The sequence below is a fragment of the Carcharodon carcharias genome, chromosome 3 (genome assembly GCF_017639515.1).
Source record: "Carcharodon carcharias isolate sCarCar2 chromosome 3, sCarCar2.pri, whole genome shotgun sequence".
NCBI lineage: Eukaryota > Metazoa > Chordata > Chondrichthyes > Lamniformes > Lamnidae > Carcharodon > Carcharodon carcharias.
In genome coordinates this window covers 67,864,111-67,890,386 of record NC_054469.1, presented here as the reverse complement: position 1 = coordinate 67,890,386, position 26,276 = coordinate 67,864,111, and the positions used below count along the sequence as shown (strand labels likewise).

General features: G+C 43.8%; 2 protein-coding genes across 6 annotated transcripts in view; one reads left to right on the top strand and one right to left on the bottom strand.

Annotated features, from left to right (window-relative positions):
* Nucleotides 1-9,606, bottom strand: part of slc25a40 (solute carrier family 25 member 40) — a 69,091-nt gene extending 59,485 nt beyond the window's left edge. Inside the window, exons 1-4 of one of the 2 annotated variants that reach the window (XM_041183846.1) lie at nt 9,304-9,594; nt 8,131-8,216; nt 2,210-2,317; nt 1,414-1,473 (exon numbers count right to left, since the gene is read on the bottom strand). In XM_041183846.1, the coding sequence (XP_041039780.1) occupies nt 1,414-1,473; nt 2,210-2,306 (157 nt within the window). In that variant the 5' untranslated portion in view covers nt 2,307-2,317; nt 8,131-8,216; nt 9,304-9,594. Of the gene's footprint in view, nt 1-1,413; nt 1,474-2,209; nt 2,318-8,130; nt 8,217-9,303 lie in introns of both variants that reach the window. The other variant, XM_041183847.1, reaches the window with a different exon arrangement.
* Nucleotides 9,607-9,768: 162 nt separating this feature from the next.
* The window catches only part of LOC121275945 (protein DBF4 homolog A-like), a 60,531-nt gene continuing 44,023 nt past the window's right edge, over nt 9,769-26,276 (top strand). For 2 of the 4 annotated variants that reach the window (XM_041183845.1, XM_041183844.1), the window contains exon 1: nt 9,771-9,946. The gene's annotated coding sequence lies outside the window, so the exon portion shown is untranslated. Of the gene's footprint in view, nt 9,947-26,276 lie in introns of all 4 variants that reach the window. The other 2 variants (XM_041183843.1, XM_041183842.1) reach the window with 2 other exon arrangements.

The following is a 26,276-nucleotide window of genomic DNA, read 5'->3' as shown; positions in this document are numbered from 1 at the left end:
CTGATGTCGGTAGTGGGAAAAATTCTAGAGTCCATTATAAAAGACTTAATAGCTGAGCACTTGGAAAACAGTGGCAGAATTGGACGGAGACAGCATAGATTTACAAAAGGGGAATCATGCTTGACAAATCTACTGGAATTTTTCGAGGATGTAACTAGTAGAGTTGATAAGGGGAAGCCAGTGGATGTGGTTTATTTCGACTTTCAGAAGGCTTTCAACAAAGTCCCACATAAGAGATTAGTGTGTAAAAGTAAAGCGCATGGGATTGGGGGTAGTGTATTGAGATGGATAGAAAACTGGTTGGCAGACAGGAAACAAAGAGTAGGAATAAATGGGTCTTTTTTCCGAATGGCAGGCAGTGACTAGTGGGGTACTGCAGGGATTGGTGCTGGGACCCCAGCTATTCACAATATATATTAATGATTTAGATGAGGGAACTAAATGTATTATCTCTACATTTGTAGATGACACAAAGCTAGTTGGGAGGGTGAGCCGTGAGGAGGATGCAGAGCTGCTTCAGTGTAATTTGGACAAGCTGAGTGAGTGGGCAAATGCATGGCAGATGCAATATAATGTGGATAAATATGAGGTTATCCACTTTGGTAGCAAAAACAGGAAGGCAGATTATTATCTGAATGGCTATAAAGTGAGAGGGGGAGAATGTGCAACGAGATCTAGGTGTCCTCGTACACCAATCGCTGAAGGTAAGCATAGAGGTGCAGCAGGCTGTAAAGAAGGCAAATGGTATATTGGCACTCAGCGCGCGGATTCAAGTACAGGAGCAGGGATGTCTTGCTGCAATTATACAGGGCCTAGGTGAGACCACACTTGGAATATTGTGTGCAGTTTTGGTCTCCTTATCTGAGGAAGGATGTTCTTGCTATAGAGGGAGTGCAGCGAAGGTTTACCCGACCGATTCCTGGGATGGCAGGACTGACATGTAAGGAGAGATTGAGTCGGTTAGGATTATATTCGCCAGAATTCAGAATGAATGAGGGGGCTTTCATGGAAACCTATAAACTTCTAACAGGACTAGACAGGATAGATGCAGGAAAAATGTTCCTGATGGTGGGTGGGGATCCAGAACCAGGGGTCACAGTCTGAGGATATGGGGTAGACCATTTAGGACTGAGCTGAGGAGAAATTTCTTCACCCAGAGAGTGGTGAGCCTGTGGAATTCGCTACCAGTGAAAGTAGTTGAGGCCAAAACATTGTGTTTTCAAGGAGTTAGATATAGCTCTTGGGGCGAAAGGGATCAAAGGATATGGTGGGAAAGTGGGAACAGGTATTGAGTTGGATGATCAGCCAAGATCATAATGGCAGAGCAGGCTCAAAGGGCTGAAAGGCCTACTCCTGCTCCTATTTTCTATGTTTCTATTAAATATTTTTCCTTGTACTTATTTTTGCCGTTACCTTTATGAAATGGAGTTCTCTGTGCTTGCAGCCGTATTTTTATAACATCAAATGGAGTAACTGAAAAGAAAGTATTTTAAAAAGACTGTTTTGGTAATGTTTGGTAAAAAATTATGGTCCATTCTCAACAGATATTGAGTACAACATTACATACAAAGTTATGACCTGATTCTCAACAGTCCCAATTACACATTGCATTTAAAAAAGGTAGAAATACAGCTAAATTGAACCGATTATTTGGCAGTGAATCATGCTTACACAATACCATTAAGAAATATATATATAAAAAAATATATATATATATATTATTTATATTACTTTGACATTAAAAACAATTTCTAAAAACTGCAGTCTGTGATTTGGAAAAAGAAATACTGTTGAGAGAGTTATCACATACTGTGTCTTACATCAGCTTAAGGAGACCGACATCTTCAATTCAAGCCAAACAAAGTTTTTGAGGAACAAATGGACCACGGACAATTTGCTACGACTATAAGAGCACACCTTCCAAGCTTTTATCCAAAAAGAATACACGCTGGAAGTTGTCTTGAAAGTGGAAAAGACTTTGAAAATGTACATCTTTTGCAAACTTTCATAATATATTTGTTATAATCTACCTTTCTCCAAGTTGGTTTCAGCAGTAAATTTCAATCCCATTCTGTCAATTTCCATGTCCAAGTTCATACAGACCCATTTTACAATTGAATTGAAATGTTAAGTACAAATGCTTATATTTTAAACAAAAATTCCTAAAAAATATAAAAAGTAAATGTTTCTTAAGTAAAAAGTTTCTTACCAATGAATGAAGTCATTAAAGCACCAGAACATGAAGCTATCATTTGTTGGATCGGTGTGATTCCATTTGTACCAAGGTCTGATTGATGGGCAACCATTTTGCCTTATTCTATTGTACAGAAAAAAGAAAGCATGACATGAGATAACGATTCTAAAATTAAAAAGTAGTCCAGGTAATTCCAGATTTTTTACATTACTATTAAAAATTCTATTTAGTACTGGTCACAATCTCCACATTGCTCTACCTACCTCTTTCACTAAGCTTTTGATCACTGTCCTAATATCTCCTTATGTCTCTAGGTGTGAATCTGTGTTTAATAATTCTACTGTGAAGCACCTTGAGGTATTTTACTTTGTTAAACACAGCATCTCTTGCAAATTTGCCAGTTGTTTTTGAAATTCAAATTTTGGATAATGTTTACACATGAAGAGTTGAACTGGTTTCAAAGTCATAAAATCATTAGTTTAATAGAAGGGATGGAGAGAGACTTATAATTTTTTTTTTTTACTAAGTGTTCTTTTGCCAATAAAAATGGTAAACATTTATAAACAAGTGTAGTCATTTGCCAGTATTAGGAACATGCTCAGAAGGAACTGGATTGGAAAATTTTCAAATTCAATTCCTGTAGGACCATTACAGGTAAAAGGGTATTTCATATCATCTGGGCTGGATTTGAACCCTGGTCCTAGAACTGAAAAGCTAATACTAATCCATTGCAAAACCCAGTTCTGCAAATTCTCTCAATTAACCTTGTTGTAAAAATGGCAAGTCAAAATTAGTCAATTAGCATATAGCACCACAGATCAGAGCAATATGTCTTTTCCTTAAAAAGCAGGGCAAATCCAAGCCAGTTAATTACTATCCAAAAATCATCAGCAAAGGTGATGGAAAGAATCGCCCAAAATTATAAGAGTGGAAAATACTCAAGCAATAACCAGTTCCTAAATATCCATTCCCTCCATCATTGGTACACTGTGCTCACAATGTATTCTATTTACAGGGTACAATTTTGCAAACGTCACTCTCCCATACATCACTAACTGACGAAAGCCCAAAAGCTGGTTGAAATCAACCGTGCTGCACCTCATTTACCACTCCATGATGACCTATTCAACCCACCAACTACCTGCCTTCTATTTCCACGCTCCATATGCAGCAACCTTCCTAAGCAAGAGATACCAGCTACCAGCAGGTTAGATGGTCAAAAATTAGGTTTAAGAAGTTGGTCTTAAGGAGCATTTTAAAAGCATAGAGAGAATTAGAGAGGTTTAGGGTGAGAATTCCAGAGCTTAGGACCTAGGCAGCTGAAAGCACGACTGCCAACGGTGTTGCAGAGTGATGATCACATTCATACAGGGTATCATCGGTGCTCAATGCAGTGTTAATACTGTGGTGGGACAGAAGCACTGAATGAGGAATTTCATCTACAAGAAAATACAAGGCAGACTTTTTGTATTTTATTCTTACTGTTGAAGCTTGCAGCTGTTTAACAATTAAGTTTACCAGTGCCCAGCTTTACAGAAATCATTGAAAGTCTTGACTGAAGTGGCCAGGTACTACAAATAGATCTCAGAACACAATCGCTGAAACAATGTGGTAATGTCATTAGACAAGTAATCCAAAATCCCAGGCTAATGCTCTGGGGGCAAGGGTTCAAATCCTACCATGGCAGCTGGTGGAATTTAAATTTAATTGATATAAAAATTTGGAATTGAATTGGAATGGTGACCATGAATTGGCCCGTTTGCTGTTCCCTCCTTTATCAAATAGAGGAGTTACATTTGCTATTTCCCAATCTGATGGGACCTTTCCAGAATTTACGGACTTTTGGCCCAGTGCATTTGTTATCTCCATAGCCACTGCTTTTAGGGTACTAGATGAAAGTCCATTAAGTCCTGGTGTCTTGTTAAATTTTAGTTCAAATGATTTTCTCAGTATCCTTTCCCTGGTGATTGTAATTGTATTAAGTTCCCCCTTCCCTTTCACCTCTTGATTTACAAATATTTCTGGAATGTTGTTATTTGTTTGCTAGAGAGAAGGCAGAGACAGAATATCTGTTCAATGCTTCCACCATTTCCTTATTTCTCATTATTAATTCCTCAGACTCTCTCTCTCTCGAGGACCCACATTCAATTTAGTTATCCTTTTCCTTTCAAAATACTTCTGGAAATTTGCACCATTTGTTTTTATTTGTTTTCATACTCCAACTTCTCCCTCCTTATTACTCTTTTAGTCATTCTTTGCTGCCGAACAGCGGAAGTAGCATGCAATTGACAGAGCTAAGCAATCCCACAACCAAAGCTCTGCAGTCCTGCCACATCTAGTCGTGAATGGCAACGAGCAGCTAAGTGACTAAATGGAGGAGGCGGCTCCACAAATATCCCCACTGTCAAATGATGGGGGAGCCCAGCCTAGTACATCAGTGCATAAGACGAGGCTAAAGCATTTATAAACATTTTCAGCCAGAAGTGCCAAGTGAATGATCTATTTCGGCCTTCTCCTGAGGTCCCCAGCATTACAAGCTGCCGGTCTTCAACCTATTCGATTCACTCCATGTGAATACAAGTATGGTTGCAGGCACTGGATTCTGCAAAGACTATAGGCCCTGGCAAAATTGTTTCAGTACAACCACAACGGTAGCATCCACCTGACAATGTGGAAAATTGCTGTAACCACAAAAAGCAGGATAAAAATCAATCACCGCCCCAGTCTACTCTTGATCATCATTAAAGTGATGGAAGATGTCATTGACATCACCATCAAGCAGCGCCTTACACAGCAATAACCTGCTCAGTGATGATCAGTTTGGTTCTGCCATAACACTCAGCTCCTAACCTCATTACAGCCTTCATCCAATAAGGATAAAATAACTGAATTCAAGCGGTGAGGCAAGAGTGACTGCCCTTGACATCAAGACAGCATTTGACCGAATATGGCATCAAGGAGCCCGAGCAAAACTGAAGTCAATAGGAATCGGGGGAAAACTCTCCACTGGTTGGAGTCATAACGAGCACAAAGAAAAATGGTTGTGGTTGTTGGAGGTCAATCATTTCAGTCCCAGATATTGCTGCAGGAGCTCCTCAGGGTAGTGTCTTAGTCACAGCCATATTCAGCTGCTTCATTAATGACCTCTATCGTAAGGTCAGAACTGGGTTGTTTGCTGATGATTGCACAATGATTAGTACCATTTGCAATGCCTCAGATTCTGAAGCAATCTGTGTCCATATGCAGCAAGACCTTGACAACATTCAGTCTTGGGCTGATAGGAGGCATGTAACATTCGTGTCACACAAGTGCCAGACAATGACAATTCCCATAAAGAGAATTTAACGATCTCCCCTTGACATTTAATGGTATTACCATTGCTGAATGAAAGTCCTGGGGATTACTATTGTCCAGAAACTGAATTGGATTAGCCATATAACTACTACGACTACAACAGTAGGTCAGAGGCTGGGAATTCTGTGGTGAGTAACTCACTTCCTGATTCCCCAAAGTCTGTCTGCCATCTACAGGTGCAACTGAGGAGTGTGATGGAATATTCTCCACTTGCCTGGATGAATGCAATTCCGACAACATTCAAGAAGATCGATACCATCCAGACAAAGCAGCCCGTTTGATTGGCATCGAATTCATCACCTTCAACATTCACTCCCTCCACCACCAAAGCACAGTGGCAGCAATGTGTACTATCCACAGATGCACTGCAGCAAATCACCCATGATCCTTCAACAGCACCTTTCCAAACCGACCACCCCCACTTTGAAGGGCAAGGGCAGCAGGTGCATGGAACAACATCACCTGCAAGTTCCCACCCAAGCCAGACACCACCTTGACTTGGAACTATATAATCGTTCCTTCGCTGTTGTTGGATGAAAATCTCAAACACCCTTCCTTAAGCACTATGGATGTACCTCCACCAGGTGGACTGCTGCAATTCAAGAAGGCAGCTCACCACCACCTTCTCAATGGCAATTATGGACGCACAACAAATGCTAGCCTTGCCAGTCACACCCAAATCCCGTGAAAAGAGTAATTAAAAAACAATCAGGTGTGGCGCAGCTGCAGTCATTGCCGGGACCTTAAAGCTAAAGTGACAATCAACTATCTTGGAATGAAAGATTTCAAATACTATTGTGTTTTGTGAGGGGTAAAACTGAGGGAAGCAGTTTACCACATGATATAATATGAAACAGAACAAGATCAAAGTCTCAAAGTCACTTCAAACCTTGCAGTCTAATCAGGAAAGTTTGTTGGTTGGAACAGATTCAACATTTGAATTGGATTAATCTCTTCTTATAACAAACATTCAACAGACTTGAAACAAAGCAAAACTCTTGCTTAGTGCCAGAATCAACATTCCACTTCCTTAAAAAGGAGATCCTCACTGAAAAAACAGGTATTCAAATCCCTGATGAAAAGCTATCTGTATTTTGGTCAAAAATCAACCTACATTACGCTGCACTGAAGTACGAACTCTTCACAAACTTAAGAGTTGCCATACAGATAACATATGGCTGGGAAAGATAAATGAAGATCCACCTACTCCTGCCTGAAAGGCGTGTCTTTTTGTTTAACAGCATGGTGTCATTCTGAGTTTAATTTGTGCCACACAATGTAAAAGCAAACCACAGTGACCTTGCTGATAGGGAACTATCTGTATCATGCCATGTGCATGCTTTGAAAGCCTCCCTAGTGGCTTTGTGCAGCTGTAGTAATTTTTCAGAGAATTAGTGAGAGTGTTCTGTTAACAAAACCAATGAACTTAGCATAGGTTTTACAATCACAGAACAGACTGAAGTTGGACTATGGTTTGCTTATTAGCCATTCAGGTTTGTGTGTCCTCAGCTGACTCAGCAGGCCAATCCTGGAGCCACATGTCTTGGGGCTGAGAGGCTAAGGGATGCCCTAGCAAGGTGGGTTCTCAAGCCAGGGCTCTACTCTCTCCTATATAAAAGCAAAATACTGTGGATGCTGGAAATCTGAAACAAAAACAAAAATACCTGGAAAAACTCAGCAGGTCTGACAGCATCTGCGGCCAGGAATACAGTTAACGTTTCAAGTCCGTATGACTCTTCATCAGAACTGAGGGAATAAGAAATGAGGTGAAATGTAAGCTGGTTGAGAGGGGTGGGACAGGTAGAGCTGGGTAGAGGGCCAGTGATAGGTGGAGGCAAAGCCTTCCGCTTTCATCACTTCTCAGCAATAGAGTGTATGCAGTCAGTTTCCGAATGTGTTGAGGATTGTTGGATGGAGGTACCTTCCACACACTGACGGACACACAAATCATGAAGCCTGAGAGATGTCATCCTCATTTCAAGGGACTGATGACAAAATTTCCTAGTTTAATAATCTAAAGAAAATAGTACTTAGAACATTGTTTTTTAAAAATTAAAACATTTAAGTTTATCAAGGGCAGCAACGTCAGTATTGAGGAACTGGATAGCACTTTGGCATCCACTATCTACATGCAATCCTAAATCAGACATAGCACACTCCTGCTTGGCAGGCAGTGATATTCCTGACCCCAGAAATGCTGGAGCCAGCTCAGAGACAAAGCGAGCTGCAAAACAGACAGAATAATCTTCCTATATCTATTTCCACTTTTAAGTGCTTATGTAAGGTAGATGCAATGTAACATACAAGGTACTATATTTTGAACACAATAAAATATCTGAAAAAGTAGGAGTGATGGTACAGAACAAATTTTTTTTTTAACTGTGTTAAGGCCAGAAGCCTGTAAAATGTTCCACTGAATGATGGGATGCTGTTCCTCTAGCTTGCGTGGAGCATCACTGGAACAACATTAAAGCGGGATGGAGAATTAAAATGACAAAACTAAATCTAAACTGTTCCTTATAGAAGTTTAATAAAATCAAGTACAATGTAATGCCTCAAGAATAATTTTAAGCCAAGTGCACCTCAAGGTTGAATTCCTAGTACTGAACTCCAAATTCTTCTGATCTTTCGCACTTCACTGGCCTCTTCAAATCAGCACACATTTAGGCTGATGTAACATTACGCAACAATACAATTGTCACATGGAAAAAATGGATAGGAAAAAATTAATCATGCCATGTATTAATTCCAGTTTATGATTAAGGCATCAAATACATTTAAACATGTCAATTGTAAATGCTTACTGCAATTACTGTCAGGTAAAACATTGAGGCGTTTCTGAAAGAAGTGATAAACACTTTGTGAATGAAGTTATCACCAACACTACAGTGCTCAAAACTTGCTGCAGAAATTCCAAGACAGAATCAGTAGCCATTGTACAGTAAAAAAGAACGGCCACAGCAATGAAATACATGCTAAAAATGCATATGGCAGGCACCTTACCACTCTCGATGAGTTGGATAACAAAAAAGCTAGTATATTTCATTATCAGAATGCATTCATAAATCATACACCCAATATTGTATCGCTAAGTATTCCAGTTTCAATGTATTAAACGTGGTAAATGTGGGCTCACTCTTAGGTTTTAAGAATAAATTGGATAGATACACGGATGGGAGAGGTCTGGAGGGTTATGAACTAGGTGCAGGTCAATAGGACTAGCGAAATAATATTTCGGCACAGACTAGAAGGGCCGAATGGCCTGTTTTCTGTGCTGTAGTGTTCTATGGTTCTAGGATTAAAATCATACCATTAATGCAATTGCAGATCTATATAAATAAAATGAAAATGATCGCCAAATTTAGGAGGGGAATATATTCAAATCTGTGAAGGAGTACATTTTAATCTAAGCGTTCGCCTTAGGTTAATACACCTAATTTTAATACAATTTATTTACTTAAAATTGCTATATACAGCATTCCTGTACAGCAAGAGAAAACCCTGTTATTTTATATTAGACATTATTCAGATTTCTGCAATTGGAAAGTAGATTAAAAAAACATAGACGTGTGATGTCTTTTTGAAGACGAATACTCTTGTCCTGAAGACTAGGAACTATTTCACCATATTCACTTTCAGCGACAGCTGTCAGTCTGAAAAGATACTTAAATAAAACACACAAGGAATAAAATACCGTCTCAACTTTCTTTCCTTTCACGCAGTTAAAATGTATGATAACATAAGGAGTTGCTTACCCTCTAACGTGATCACCAAACTGGGTGTATTTTTTTTGGCGGTGTGACTGGATCGACTGGGAAAGTCGAAGTGGTGCTGATGCGTTGCAGTCACTCCGGAGTGGACTGTGCATCCCCGCCTCCTGACCCAGGCTCACAGCCGTGCCTTCGCTTCACAGCCCCCTCACCCGCTCGCACACACGCTCAAAAACTGTCAACGGAGCAGACAGGCCTTGATCCCTGTTCATTGTCGCAGCCCTGAGACCAGGCCAGGCCGGGCTGAGCTGAGTGGCTGTTGCCGAAGTGACCGCCCCCCCCCAGGCCAGCGGCACATTCGACATTTGCTTCACTTAGGTCAACCCGCCGATAAATCCGCTCAATATTTATCCCTTCCCCTACTTCTTTTTCTTTTAGTTCGCGAAGAAGAAGAAGGAGGTGGAGAGTGGCATTTCATCGATCGTTTTTTTTTCTCTCTCTCCCCCGAATCTGACGCACGTGGTGCGTGTGGAAAGTGCGGAATGTAAAGCGGATGGTTTTTACCTACATCGGTGCGATTGCGCGAGCGGCGGGAAAAAGGAAAAAAAAACGGGAGAGAAAACAGAACGCTGGAGGGATAGAGGGAGTGAGTCTGAGAGACAGAGAGGAGCGGGAGGAAGCGCTGCCGGTGAGTCTGGGCCGGGCTGGAGGGGCTTCGGGTTGTTTAAACTGCGAGGGGCCGTTTAAAGGAGATGGCGGCGGCCCGTTTATCCGAGACTCGCGCTCTCTCCAGCCACACTGACCCCACATTTCATCTAGGATTTAAAGTTTCCCCTCCCCCGGTATTTCCTTGTCTGTACTTCTTTGCGGGGTGACGGCGGCGTCGTCTTTGACAAGGAGGCCACTTGACCCGTCGGCTGTTTGGGAGAGCTCGCCAATTTACACCTCTGTTCTTTCCCCAGAGCCCTTCCCAAGCATTTGTCCGAAATTTTTTTTTAAGAAGGAGGATCTGGATGAGATGCTAAATCCAATCCCAGTCTGCTGTCTCAAATGGACTTAAAAGATCCCCTGGCACTATTTCGAAGGGGGCAAAATAACTACCCCTTGTGTCCTGGCCAATATCTAACCTTCAACGTCACAAAAAGATTTTATCTGGTTATAATCATATTTTTGTTTGTGAGAGCTTGCTGTGCAGAAATTGGCTGCTGAATTTCCTGCATTGCAGCAGTGACTGCATTTCAAAAGTATCAAGTTGTCTGTAAAGTGCTTTCTGATGCCTGATGGTTGTGAAAAATGCTATATAAATGTAATTTTATCATTGTGATATCACTAATAAAAAGTCGGATTATTCCTAAATATCTGCTAATTTGCCCAAATAAAGCCTTCAAAAATCTCATAAAAGGAAGATGTTGCCTCCTTTTGAGAGTAAATTTAAATGCTTCTGGTCGGTTTTTAAATTCTCTTTCTTGGACTGTAACATTTTGTTAAAATATTGTTCATTGTAAAGTATATGCAGTGGATTTTTTTTAAATGTGAGGTTTTAACTGACAATTTGTCAACTGTTGAGTGCAGAAAAATAGCTCACTAAATTGACTAACCGTACATACTTGTATACTGTGAAGTCTGTGACAGGATTAACTATGCTCTGTTCACTGAATTTTAACAGTGTACCAGAATAATGTAAAATAAAAAAAAACCTGAAGTCACTGGAAATCTAAAATAAAAACTGAAAATGCTGGATATACTCAGATCAGACAGCATCTGTGGACAGAAAAACTGAGTTGATGTTTTAGATAAATAACCTTTTGTTAAGTGAGTATGCTACATTTTAGTCAATATTGGTTGTTGGTATTTGGTGGAAGTTATCGGTATAATCAGTGTACACTTGCTGGACTTCCATAAATTCAACCTTCTGTGGCTGTGCACTGGTATCCGCTAAAATGGAGAGGATATAATCTGGTATACAGTGCATTCTGCCTAATATCATAGACTAAATGGATCCTATTAAGATTGGGCTAGGGAGGATCCTGTTCGGAGGAAGACCAATGCAAATGAAGCGAGACAATTGCTGTTTGGCTGCAAGTGATGAACTGCTTATGCAATAGATATTTCTCCTGCTTAGCCAGCAGCTGTTCCTAGGAGATGAATAACAGTTTCTGAGAGAGCAATTTAGAAACTCTAACCTAATCCTTTTAACATATTAAACTCCTTGATCAGATCATCTTTCCATCTTCTATGCCCATGGGAATACAATTTAGATTTATGCAACTTACCGATGCTTAGAGAGTTAAACTATGAAGGCATCATTCTGTTGAATTTGCACTGCACCCTCTTTGAGGTTAATATATCCTTCCTGAAGTGCATTGCCTAATATTAAATGCAGTACCCCAGTTGGCATCTGACCAAGGATTTATGGGTTAGGCAGATTACTTTCTGCCTCCCTCCTCCTTTATAATGCAGCCTCCTTGACAGAGCGGGCAGGGTTCCATTTACACTCCTTTTAATTGCTTTTTGTAACTGTGATTAACTTCTAACATGAACTCTAATTTTTAGTGATTTCTGCTCCTCCACAATTCCTAGTTTCTCATCATTTAGCAGGTACTCATCTTTTTTAGGTCCAAAGTCACTTTTGTTCGCAAACTCCATCAGTGAAGTTTTGCCCTCTCACTTACTTAATTTGTGTTTATCATTTGCCCCTGTTCCCACCTGCAGTATGTAGTTAACAAAAGCCAGGCCATGTTGGTTCTCTCTAATAACCTTGTATTGCTCATGCACATGGTCTCTCTTTCCTTGGTTAGTTATAATGTAGTGTAGCTAGCTGCAAAGTTAGTAGTCCTTGAACATATCCTGGAAGCTTTGAGTAGTTTGGATTTTACCTTGCTTATTATCAAACTAAGATAAAAGCAAAATACTGCTGGAAACCTGAAATAAAAACAGAAAATGCTGGAAAAACTCAGCAGGTCTGACAGCATTGGCGGAGAAGAAAAGAGTTGACGTTTCGAGTCCTCATGACCCTTCGACAGAACTTGAGTTTGAGTCCAAGAAAGAGTTGAAATATAAGCTGGTTTTAAGGTGTGTGGGCGGGGGAGAGAGAGAGAGAAGTGGAGGGGGTTGGTGTGGTTGTAGGGACAAACAAGCAGTGATAGAAGCAGATCATCAAAAGATGTCACAAACAACAGAACAAAAGAACACAGGTGTTAAAGTTGGTGATGTTATCTAAACGAATGTGCTAATTAAGAATGGATGGTAGGGCACTCAAGGTATAGCTCTAGTGGAGGTGGGGAGAGCATAAAAGATTTAAAAATAATGGAAATAGGTGGGAAAAGAAAAATCTATATAATTTATTGGAAAAAAACAAAAGGAAGAGGGAAACAGGGGGTGGGGATGGAGGAGGGAGCTCAAGACCTAAAGTTGTTGAATTCAATATTCAGTCCGGAAGGCTGTAAAGTGCCTAGTCAGAAGATGAGGTGTTGTTCCTCCAGTTTGTGTTGGGCTTCACTGGAACAATGCAGCAAGCCAAGGACAGACATGTGGGCAAGAGAGCAGGGTGGAGTGTTAAAATGGCAAGCGACAGGGAGGTTTGGGTCATTCTTGCGGACAGACCGCAGGTGTTCTGCAAAGCAGTCGCCCAGTTTACATTTGGTCTCTCCAATGTAGAGGAGACCACATTGGGAGCAACGAATGCAGTAGACTAAGTTGGGGGAAATGCAAGTGAAATGCTGCTTCACTTGAAAGGAGTGTTTGGGCCCTTGGACGGTGAGGAGAGAGGAAGTGAAGGGGCAGGTGTTGCATCTTTTGCGTGGGCTTGGGGTGGTGCCATAGGAGGGGGTTGAGGAGTAGGGGGTGATGGAGGAGTGAACCAGGGTGTCCCGGAGAGAGCGATCCCTACGGAATGCCGATAGGGGGGGTGAAGGGAAGATGTGTTTGGTGGTGGCATCATGCTGGAGTTGGCGGAAATGGCGGAGGATGATCCTTTGAATGCGGAGGCTGGTGGGGTGATAAGTGAGGACAAGGGGGACCCTATCATGTTTCTGGGAGGGAGGAGAAGGCGTGAGGGCGGATGCACGGGAGATGGGCTGGACACGGTTGAGGGCCCTGTCAACGACCGTGGGTGGAAAACCTCGGTTAAGGAAGAAGGAGGACATGTCAGAGGAACTGTTTTTGAAGGTAGCATCATCGGAACAGATGCGACGGAGGCAAAGAAACTGAGAGAATGGGATGGAGTCCTTACAGGAAGCGGGGTGTGAGGAGCTGTAGTCGAGGTAGCTGTGGGAGTCGGTGGGTTTGTAATGGATATTGGTGGACAGTCTATCACCAGAGATTGAGACAGAGAGATCAAGGAAGGGAAGGGAAGTGTCAGAGATGGACCACGTGAAAATGATGGAGGGGTGGAGATTGGAAGCAAAATTAATACATTTTTCCAAGTCCCTACGAGAGCATGAAGCAGCACCAAAGTAATCATTGATGTACCGGAGAAAGAGTTGTGGAAAGGGGCCGGAGTAGGACTGGAACAAGGAATGTTCCACATACCCCATAAAGAGACAGGCGTAGCTGGGGCCCATGCGGGTACCCATAGCCACACCTTTTATTTGGAGGAAGTGAGAGGAGTTGAAGGAGAAATTGTTCAGTGTGAGGACAAGTTCAGCCAGACGGAGGAGAGTAGTGGTGGATGGGGATTGTTCGGGCCTCTGTTCGAGGAAGAAGCTAAGGGCCCTCAGACCATCCTGTGGGGGATGGAGGTGTAGAGGGATTGGACGTCCATGGCCCCAACCGCTTCCTCTTCACCATGGACGTCCAATCCCTCTACACCTCCATCCCCCACAGGATGGTCTGAAGGCCCTTAGCTTCTTCCTCGAACAGAGGCCCGAACAATCCCCATCACCACTACTCTCCTCCGTCTGGCTGAACTTGTTCTCACACTGAACAATTTCTCCTTAACTCCTCTCACTTCCTCCAAATAAAAGGTGCAGCTATGGGTACCCGCATGGGCCCCAGCTACGCCTGTCTCTTTATGGGGTATGTGGAACATTCCTTGTTGCAGTCCTACTCCGGCCCCCTTCCACAACTCTTTCTCCGGTACATTGATGATTACTTCGGTGCTGCTTCATGCTCTCGTCGGGACTTGGAAAAATGTATTAATTTTGCTTCCAATCTCCACCCCTCCATCATTTTCACGTGGTCCATCTCTGACACTTCCCTTCCCTTCCTTGACCTCTCTGTCTCAATCTCTGGTGATAGACTGTCCACCAATATCCATTACAAACCCACCGACTCCCACAGCTACCTCGACTACAGCTCCTCACACCCCGCTTCCTGTAAGGACTCCATCCCATTCTCACAGTTCCTTCGCCTCCGTCGCATCTGTTCCGATGATGCAACCTTCAAAAACAGTTCCTCTGACATGTCCTCCTTCTTCCTTATCCGAGGTTTTCCACCCACGGTCGTTGACAGGGCCCTCAACCGTGTCCGGCCCATCTCCCGCGCATCTGCCCTCACGCCTTCTCCTCCCTCCCAGAAACATGATAGGGTCCCCCTTGTCCTCACTTATCACCCCACCAGCCTCTGCATTCAAAGGATCATCCTCCGCCATTTCTGCCAACTCCAGCATGATGCCACCACCAAACACATCTTCCCTTCACCCCCCCTATCGGCATTCCGTAGGGATCGCTCTCTCCGGGACACCCTGGTTCACTCCTCCATCACCCCCTACTCCTCAACCCCCTCCTATGGCACCAACCCATGCCCACACAAAAGATGCAACACCTGCCCCTTCACTTCCTCTCTCCTCACCGTCCAAGGGCCCAAACACTCCTTTCAAGTGAAGCAGCATTTCACTTGCATTTCCCCCAACTTAGTCTACTGCATTCGTTGCTCCCAATGTGGTCTCCTCTACATTGGAGAGACCAAATGTAAACTGGGCGACTGCTTTGCAGAACACCTGCGGTCTGTCTGCAAGAATGACCCAAACCTCCCTGTCGCTTGCCATTTTAACACTCCACCCTGCTCTCTTGCCCACATGTCTGTCCTTGGCTTGCTGCATTGTTCCAGTGAAGCCCAACACAAACTGGAGGAACAACACCTCATCTTCTGACTAGGCACTTTACAGCCTTCCGGACTGAATATTGAATTCAACAACTTTAGGTCTTGAACTCCCTCCTCCATCCCCACCCCCTTTCTTTCCCCCTTCCTTTTGTTTTTTTTCCAATAAATTATATAGATTTTTTTTTCCCACCTATTTCCATTATTTTTAAATCTTTTATGCTCTCCCCACCCCCACTAGAGCTATACCTTGAGTGCCCTACCATCCATTCTTAATTAGCACATTCGTTTAGATAAGATCACCAACTTTAACACCTATGTGTTCTTTTGTTCTGTTGTTTGTGACATCTTTTGATGATCTGCTTCTATCACTGCTTGTTTGTCCCTACAACCACACCAACCCTCTCCACTTTTCTCTCTCTCTCTCTCTCTCTCTCTTCCCATCCCCCCCCCAACACCTTAAACCAGCTTATATTTCAACTCTTTCTTGGACTCAAACTCAAGTTCTGTCGAAGGGTCATGAGGACTCGAAACATCAACTCTTTTCTTCTCCGCCGATACTGCCAGACCTGCTGAGTTTTTCCAGGTAATTCTGTTTTTGTTTTTTATTACCATTACCTGTTTATTATAGGCACCAAACAACACAACTCCCGGTAATGGCAGTAGAAGGCAAAGGACGAAGACTTCTGGGTAGTGATTGGTTGAAAGAAATTAAACTAAATTGATCTGAAATTTTCCAGCTACGAGCAGGAGGACTGCCAGAGCTGCTAAAGAAATATGACAAGGTTTTTTGAGATAACTGGGGAGCATCAAAGGCCTACGGGCTAAGATCCACGTTGACTTGGAAGCAACTCCTTGTTTTTTTTAAAGCAAGGCTGGTGCCACATTCTCTGAGGGAGAAGATTTACACCGAATTGAACTGTTTAAAGAGACTGGGAGTCATACAGTCAGTTCAATTCTGCGTGGGCGGCACCCATAGTCCCTATCTTAAAACTGGATCAGACCATCCGGATCTGTGGGGACACTAAGCTAAAAGTAAACAAAGCTGCCAAATTGGATAGGTACCCAAACCCCAAGTTTGAGGATCTCCATGCTAAATTAGCAGGAGGGACAACTTATACTAAACTAGATATGAATCACTCATATCAGCAGCTGGAACCAAATGACACTTCCAGAGAGTTTGCGACCATAAATGCCCACAAAGGTTTATATCAATAGACATGTCTGCCCTTTGGTGTTTCTTCGGCCTGCATGATTTTCCAGAGGACGATGGAGAGCTTGCTACAAGGACTACCTCAAGTTGTGGTCTACCTGAACAACGTCCTAATAACAGGGTTCACGGCTGAACACTTGGCTAATTTGGCCGACGTCTTGAAACGATTTTTGGAAACGGGCATGCTTGAAAAAAGAACAGTGTACCTTTCCAGGCATGCAGTTGTTTATTTGGGCCACTGGGTGGATGCCCATACGTTATACCCAGTACAAGAAAAAATTAAAGCTGTTAAGGAGGCACCTTTGCTAAAAATGTTCTGAACTCAAGTCATTCTTAGGTATGGTTAATTAGTATGGTCCTACTCAACTTACCAACGGCCTTAGCCCCTCTACACTCATTATTAAGGAAAAACCAGGGTTGGGTTTGGAAGTCACCCCAGGAAGAAGCCTTCACGAAAGCTAAACTCTTGCACTCTTCAAACAACGACCTGACAAAGGAACTGGTACTAACCTGCGATGGGTCCCCCTTTGGCATGGGAGCGGTACTATTGCACAAGATGAACAACGGTTCAGAAAGGCCAATAGGCTACTTGTCCAGGACCCTTTCCTCGCTGAAAAAGGGTATTCTCAAATTGAGAAAAGATTATCGATTATTCTCAGTCAAAAAATTCCGTAATTACATAGATGGCCGACACTTTACGTAGTGTCTGACCACAAACCGCTCTAGGGTCTGTTCAGTGAAGAAATACCTATCCCTCCCATAGCTTCTGCATGAATTCAAAGATGGGCTCTAATTTTATCCACATATGAATAACTTTGGCACATAGACCAGGGATGCATATAGCCAATGCTCATGTCCTAAGTCGCCTTCCTTTGCAGGAGAGCAATGAACATGCCCCAATTCCTCAAGAGACCGTATTAATGATGAATTTCCAGGATCCCTTGCCAGCCTATGCAAGACCGATAAGAAATTGGATGAATCGTGATCCAATCCTGTCTAGAGTGAGAGACAAAAGTGTTGAAAGGATGGTCCCAGGAACCAGTTCCTGACAAATCGAAGCCATTCTTCATTTGCAGGAATGAATTGAGCACTCAAGCTGGTTCCCAGTTATGGGGTACACAAGTAGTTGTTCCTTCACAAGGAAGGGAACCACTCTTAGTGGAGTTGCAAAGCGCACACCCGGGAATCTCAAGAATGAAGATATCATGCGAGGTTACATTTGGTGGCCAGTCATGGACGGTGATATCGAGAAGGTGGTTAAACACTGTATACAATACCAGCACCTACAGAAGTTACCTGCTGCGGCCCCACTACACCTGTGGGAATGGCCTGGTAGGCCCTGCGATTACGTTGGTCCTTTTCTAAGCACCATGTTCCTACTAATAATTGACACACATTCCAAATAGCTGGATGTTTACGTGGTTAGGCCGCCAACGTCGGGTGCAACAATAGAAAAGTTATGTCAAAGCTTTTCTATACATGGATTGCCAGAAGTAATCGTCTCGGACAATGGTACCGCATTTACTGGTGCTGAATTTCAAACATTTGTGAGCCTAAATGATATCAAACACGTAAAGACAACACCGTATCATCGGTCATCTAACAGATTAGCTCAAAGAGCAGTACAGACCTTTTTAAAGCTGGGACGAAAAAGTTATCAGGAGGATCATTAGAGACTAAACTTTCACATTTCCTGTTTCACTATAGAATAACCCTCCACACTCCTACAGGTTCAACACCTTCAGAGTTACTTATGAAGCGACACCTTCGAATGAGATTAAGCTTGATGCTTCCCAATTTGGAGGGGAAGGTGGAGAAAAGTCAAGGGAATCAAAAAGCGACTCATGATTTGCATAGTCGAGAGTGAGAATTTACTGTTGGCAAAGCAATATACATGTGAAGCTTCGGTGATGGATCAAGTTGGTTACCTGCTGTAGCAGTTTCTGTGACTGAACCCTTGTCATACCATGTTGAAGTGGAGGGCCAGATCACCCGCAAACACATGGATCATTTGAGAAGGGAGATACCCCAACAAAGTGATGTTCCACCTATAACCATTGAGGAACCTGTTGCCTCTGTTGAAATTGTTCAACCAAGGACAGACGTATCAGATGTTTCTGTCGAGTAGAAAACACTGAACTGCCTGTGCCTAAAGACACACCTGATTCCAGGTAATGTGGATCCTGAAGGAGATTCAAAAGTTGTGGAGCTACGATATTCCATCCGGATCAGGGAACCACCTGAGAGACTGAAGTTATGACTCCATGACCCGTGTATATATTTGTAATGTCATGAATGTAGATGTTCTTGTAAATACAAACTGTACAAAAAATTTAAAGTGAGAGGAATGTAGTTATTGTAGCTTTTTGGATTGTAGTGACGTAGCTTTAAGACTTATTGTGTTGTACAGTACTATCTGACAGTGTGAACGAATCAGCTTTAAACGTGGGGAACCTTCGAGTGGAAGTTCTTCTTTTAGTTGTGGAGCTTGATGGAAGCATGTAACCGCTGCTGCAGCCTGTACAAAAAAAAGTTCGATGTTTTGAAACCTGTCTGGAAAATCAAGCCCACAACAGAAAGCATATGGAATGCTTTCCTTCATTGGGTGAGGTATTGAATCCAAAAGCAGAGATGAAATGATGGAACTGTTTGCAATACCAGTTAGGCCACAGCTGGAATTTTGTGTATAGTTCTGGTCACCACATTACAGGAAGGGCACAATTGCTGTGGAGAGGGTGCAGGGGAGATTCACAAGAATGTTGCCAGGACTTGAAAATTGCAGTTATGAGGAAAGATTTGAAAGGCTCGGGTTGTTTTCCTTAGAACAGAGGAGGCTAAGGGGTGACCTAATTGAGGGGCCTAGATAGGGTAGACAGGAAAGACTTGTTTCCCCTTGCTGAGGGGTCAGTTATGGTGGGCATAGATTTAAGTCGATTGGTAGAAGGATTAGAGGGGACATGAGGAAAAACCTTTTCACCCAGAGGTTGGTGGGCTTTTGGGATTCACTGCCTAAGTTGCTGGTTGAGGCTGAAACGCTCGATTCGTTTAAGAGGTACCTGGATCTGCATCTGAAGTGCTGTAATCTGCAAGGTTCCAGGTGCTGGAGAGTGGAATTAAAATGGGCAGCTTGTTTCTTTTTTCTCTTTTTGGCCGGAGCAGACACGATGGGCTGAATGGCCCCTTTCTGTACCATAACGTTTCTATGATTCTATTTATTAACAAGGGGTTAAAGCTACAGCACACAAGATTAAAATTACATGGCTAGTCTTACAAAACATTCCAAGAAAAAAACCTGGTCAAAACACACAAGTAAACTACTAATAGAGTAAACTAATAGATTTTTAACCATAAAAATCTGGTAACATTTCCCAAGGCAAAACTACTGTTCCTTTAGTAAGACTTTAGTAAGACTTCTCAATCTCTTGCACTCTTCTGTGGAAATCCACAAAAGCTCAGAAGCAGACTGCTTTCTGAAAACAAAGACTCTTCTAGCTTGAAACTGGATGGCTACTTCAAATTCACAACTTTTCTCAGCACAGAGCTGGTGTCAGGACATTTCTGGCTCACAGCCACCACAACTCAACTAAATATCTCTCCTTAAATATCTTTTTTTTCCTTTCACCTTAGACACATTGTCCTAAGCACCTCTTTGAACTCAACTTTTCCGAAATATAAAAACCTACTATGTCTTCCTATTGCCTCCACTTTCATGTCAAATTAAATTTAATAACCTTTGCTTTTTTACTTAAGAGACTTTGACAACTTACAATGGTTTCATGTCACTTTTAAACTACCCTTTGAAATGTTCAGCTGAAAAGTCAAATCTCTACCTATCACCTAATGCAAAACTTAAAATCCAACCTATTTACTCGTAATTCCAACTTCACCATAGCCTCTCATTATGTATGCATCCAGCACCTTTACCTTTCATCTCTCAGTTCCCTGTCTTTACTAACCTCCCCCTGGTTTAATTAGTCATGGATGCACTCACACACACACACCCATCTTTAAAGAATATCACCATATTTTCAAAAATATTAAAATAACATTCATCCTCACAAGCAGAGTATTACTGCAGAATTCCAAGGTGCAGATGGATCTAGGTGTTCCAGTGCATGAGTAACAAAAAGTATGCAGGTGCAGCAAGTAATTAAGAAGGCTAATGGAATGCTATTCTTTCTAACAAGAGGAGTTGAATAAAAAAGTAAGGAAATTATGCTTCAGTTATATAGGGGATTGGTGAGACTGCATCTCAAAAACTGTGTACAGGTTTGGCCTCTTTATTTAAGGAAGGACATAAAGGTATTGGAGGCAGTTCAGGGGAGTGTTACTAGATTGATACCTGGAACGAGCAGGAAACGTTGGATGGACTGCGCTTGTTACAGCTGAAGTTTAGAAGAGTGAAGGGGTGACTTGATTGAATATATAAGATCCTAAACGGACTCAACAAGGTGGACTTGGAAAGGATGTTTCCTCTTGTGGGTGAGTCCAGAACCTCAGGGTTACTGTTTTAAAATTAGGGTTGCCATTTTAGGACAGGGAAGAGGAGAATTTTTTTCTGAGGGTTGTGCGACTTTGGAACCCTCTGCCTCAGAAGGCAGTGGAGGCAGGGTCATTGAATATTTTCAATGTGGAGGCAGATTGTTGTTAGGCAAGGGAATCAACGGTGATCGGGAGTAGATGGGAATGTGGAATTTGAAACACAAACAGATCAGCTGTGATCTTATTGAATGGCAGAGCAGGTTTGATGGGCCTAATGGCCTACTGTGCTCCTATTTCATATGTGTGTATGTAAATTGGGTTGTTGTAGGTTGGTTAACACCTTAAGGAGGAGCAAAGGAAATCAGTGGGAGAGAAGAAAGGAGTGCTTTTTATTTCCTCTTGGTTAGGTTTTTCTCCTCTTCCACATTAGGTATATATAGGCCAGAATTTTTCACTTGATGTGCAGGCGTGCGTGCGACCGACACGCTTAAGCTTAAAATAGCGTGCGATGATGTCGGGTGAGTGTCCCGATGTCATCGCGCACTCGTGTGATGTTGCAAGCAGGAGTTGGAGCTCCACCCACCATCAATTACAAGGCCAGTTAAGGCCATTAAAAAGGCAATTAAGTTGTGTTTATATGTTGTCTGTGCAATTTCGTGCTGGTCCCATAGGCAAAATGGGCAGGCAGGCCAGCCAGCCAACAGTTTCAAAAATCTCATCCAAGGGTGGGATAATAAGGGTCAGCAGTGTTGCCAGTGTGAGTAGTGAGGAATTTTGGAGATAGTTTGCTGCCGGTTGCTTATTGGGACTTGGCAGCTTCTTCCCTGTTCGATTCTTCATTCTTAGATTATCCAGGCTTCATTTCAGGACTTATTGGTGTCTGCAAGGCCCCTGGAGGATTTAGACTGAGTGGACTCTTCCAGAAATCAGACAACCTTCCGTGACCCTGGTGATGGGGATTGTGGTCTCTGCTGCTGGACCGTCCTTTGAGGAGGAAGAAAGGGACAGAAGGGAGAGGAGGCCAGATGTCCCAATATAGCCTCCAGGGGAGGGACCTTTGGGAGGAGAAGCGCAGGCACAAGGGCTCAGGGCCAGCTGGAAGTCTGAGGTGGAAGGGGCCACAGAAGATGCCACTATTCTGCTGCAAGGGTTTATAGGCAGCAGTGCAGCAATCTCAATATGTCTGAGGTGCAACGCTTAAGGAGGCTCCGTCTCTTGAGGGAGACTGTGACCTCCGTTTGTCAGATGATTGCCCCTGAGATCAGCTCCAACTATGTGGGTGGACGTCCCATGCCAGTGGCTTTGAAGGTCACCGTGGCCCTCAACTTCAATGCCTCCGGCTCTTTCCAGAGGTCAGTGGGGGATCTGTGTGGAATCTCCCAATCAGCTGTCAACAGTTGCATCAAACTAATGACAGAAGCTCTGTTTAGGTGGGTACCGACCTTTATCCTTTACTGTACAGATGAGACCAGTCAGGCTGAGCGAGCCAGAGGCTTTGCAGTGATTGTTCGGTTCCCATGCATCCAGGGTGCCGTCGACTGTAGACGTGGCCATCGCGGCGCCAGCAGGTCTGCCGGGTGCCTTTGTCATCGGGAAGGGATTCCACTCCATGACCGTCCAGATAGTGTATGACCACAGGAACCCTGGCAGCTCCCATGATGCATACATGCTGAGACACTCCCAGGTGCTGTGGGTCTTCAGTGCTCCAGCCTGACTGGATGGATGGCTGCCAGGTGACGAGGGCTATCCATTGAAGAGGTGCCTTATGACGCCTCTCCGCCAACCAAGAACAGGGTCAGAGCAGCATTACAATAGAAGACCACAGGGTGGTGGTAGAGATGACCACAGGTCTTCTCAAGATGACCCTGATGTCTGGACCGTTCAGAGACAGGACTACAATAACCGCCCCCTCAGAGTAGGTGTCACTGATGGTGGTTACACGCTGCGCTCTCCACAATCTAGCAGTGGCATGGGGGTGCCCACTGGAAGAAGAGGATCTTTAACACAGCTACAGAGGCCACAGAGGATGAATTCTGTGGTGAGTCAGGAAAGGAGTACAATGAAGAGAGCACTGAAGGCCTGGAGGCAGACCTCGGTAAACTCCCGGGAGGCAGGGACACCTTGATCCAATGCTCCTCCAGCTGGGCTACCAAAGATCTGCTTCTACCTCATGCCAAGGCTGCCGCCTCCATCCCAGATGTCTGGAATGACCCTGTCATTTGCACCCAAAGACCACTCAGTGCCTCTGCAATAAAGTTTCGAGCCACTCATGTCCAGCATTACACACCGGTGTACCCTGCACCAGAAAGAAAAAAGGTGAAGCATACTCAGGCCATCAGAACCAAAGCAAATTTTAATGTTATTGTACATTGAATGCGTGGCATTACCAATACTGGTGTTGATGTCCACAAGAGCAGACATATAAACCAAACGTAATTGAACAGAAAATCATCCTTGATCACCTCTTGTTCTCATGGTTCCTTTAACTTAGGTTTCTAAGTGCTATGTCTTGGTTCTCCCCCCTCGCTGGCACCAGCATTGGAGACAGCCTGCTGACTCTGCTGTCTTGTTGGTCTTAATGACCTTGGTGGCCGACTTCTGGCCAGTGGAGCCAGTGTGGGAGGAATGGCCAGTGCCACGGCTGACATGTCCCTAGTCATCGCAGCAACAGTCACTGGTGGAAAGGCAGAGGAGCTGCTGCCATCATCCACAGTGCCCTAACAGGAGCCCATAGACGAGCAGGTCATGCGCCAAGGTGAGGTCCCTCTGGACCTCCCTGCTCACCATTGATGGACGGGCCTCTAGCTGGAATACTGGATGCATCATCCATCTCCCACACTGGCACTGACCACCTGAAGTCATTGCCTGTGTGAGAGCTTGCAGGACCAAGCGCAACCCCAGGAATCCCTGATTCCGCCCCTGGAGCTGCCTCTCCATGAGAGTCACCACTCTCTTAATGGAGTTGGCAGTGCCTGTCGGTTGCTAGGTCCAGTGGCGACCTGGCAGCTGATTTGAACGCAGACCATGACGTGTAGACACTCGTGGATTTCCACCAGATCCTCTCAGACAACTCCAGAGGCTCATCATCTGCCTCTGCCTACACCTCCAAGATGGGTGTGAATTTCCCTCACCAATGTGCATTGACATTCTCGCCGCTAATCTAATACCCACAGAGGTGCTGGTAGCTGCGCTAGTGCCTGGTTCAGAGAGCGGGTGTGACGCAGGTGCAAATGAAGCCTGATAGTCCTCCTTCATCAGGGGTAGCTCTTCAGGGTCCAGAGGGTGAGTGCGTGCTGGCGAATCTAAAAGGGAGAAGAAAGACATGTCATTAGTGAAAGTCATCACACTGTCACTGTGCATGCCAGGCACCCTGGTGAGACAATGGAGATCTATATCACGGTGCCATCGCTTTCAAAGATCAATGAGGACTCCAAGTTTGAGGATCCCATCAATGAAGAAACTACACTAGAATGGTTGCAGAATCTGAAACCCTCACCTCTGTGCATTGAGCTCTTACCTTCCTCTGGCACTCCCCGCCTCTCCACGCCCAGTTGCACATGGAGCATGCTCAAGGGCATCCTGCTCGAGCATATTGAACAGCAGCAGGTTGGATTCAGACTCTAGCACCCGAGGTCCACGGAGGTGTGGCTACACCTTAACACTTCTGCACACTGACCCATGCCAACAGGACGCTCACCCTTCCTGAGCGCAGCAGGTCATTGAACCTCTTCCAGCACTGAACCCATGTGCATAGCACCATGCCATGGCTGCTAACCAGCGCTGCAACCTCCTCCCATGCCCTCTTTGTAAGGTGCGGTGGCCCCCTCTTCCCATCTCTGGGGGCAAGGGTGTCCCTCCTGGCAGCCACCACCTCCAGGAGGACCGCGGGGCACTCACCTGAAAAGCAGGGGGCTGAGTACCCTCCCGCCTGCTGTGTCCAGCGGCATTCGACTCCATAATTTGAATGTTGAAGACGCAGAGGAGATGTTCTTCCATGGCAGTCTTCCGGGGCTGCCTGGGCCGTTTTCAAATCAGCTGCCAGGTTGCCATTGGACCCAGCAACCGACAGGCACCCGCCCCTTCCTGCCCAATGAGGGCCTTAATTGGCCCGCCAGCATGAAATCGCGGTCAAGGTCTGATCACAGGCAGCAGACCATTTCCTGGCCGCTCCCGGGCTCGCCAACCTTGAAATTCTGGTCATAATCTTTGATGGAATGGCCACAGTCAGCTAAAAATAGGTACGCAGAACTACATAGTGTAATACAGTACAGAAAGCAGTCATGTGACCCAGCCAGTCTGCACTGGAGTTTATACTCCACCCAAGTCTCTTCCTATTGCATTTACCTCATCCCTGTCTGTTAGCATATCTTTCTGTTCCTTTTTCTCTCATGTATTCATTTACTTCCCTTTTGAAAGTATTTAAGCTCTTTTTCTCAACTGGTTTAAGTTCCACATTCTGACCACTCGGAGTAAAGATGTTTCTTCTTATTTACCTGCAGGATTTATTAGCAACCAACTTGCATTTTTGCCCTTACTTTTGCATTATTTCACAAGTGTAAGCACTTTCTTCACATCTACCCTGTCCAGCCCAGTAATAATTTTAAAGACCTCTATCAGGTCTCTGCTAAGTCTACTGTTTTCTAAAGGAAAATAGCTCCAACCTGTTCAGTCTTTTGAGATAGCTGAAATCTCTTAGCTCTGGTATCATCATTATAATTCTTCATTGCACTTTCTTCAGTGCTTCCATGGCCTTTTTATAGAATGGAGACCATGCTGGAACTGTTTAGGGCAGCCTGACTAGAGTTATGGCAATTTGAAGGCTAATCCCAATTTCCAGTTCTTGGTCTATAGGCTTGGAGGTTACAGAGCTTCAAGTGCATATTCATGTGCTTTTTAAATGTGATGAGGGCTTGGTCTGTACCAACCTTTTGTGCAGTGAACTTCAGACCCCCACCACTCTCTGGATGGAAATAACTTCTCCTAAATTTCTTGCTCATCCTTCTACCAATTACTTTATACATCCCTGGTTATTGGCCTCTCTACTAAGATAATAGGGTCATCTTATCCACTCTATATAAGTAATTTTATATACCTCGATTTTATCTCTCTTCAGCATCCTCTTTTCCAAAGAAAACAACCCCAATCTATCCAATCTTCCTTTTAAATAAAAAAGGGCAGCACCCTCATATAGCGTCTTTGTACCTTTTCTCGTGCAATCATATACTTCCTGTAATGCAGTGGCCGGAACTCTGCGTGGTACTCTAGTTTTGCCTAACCAGTGTTT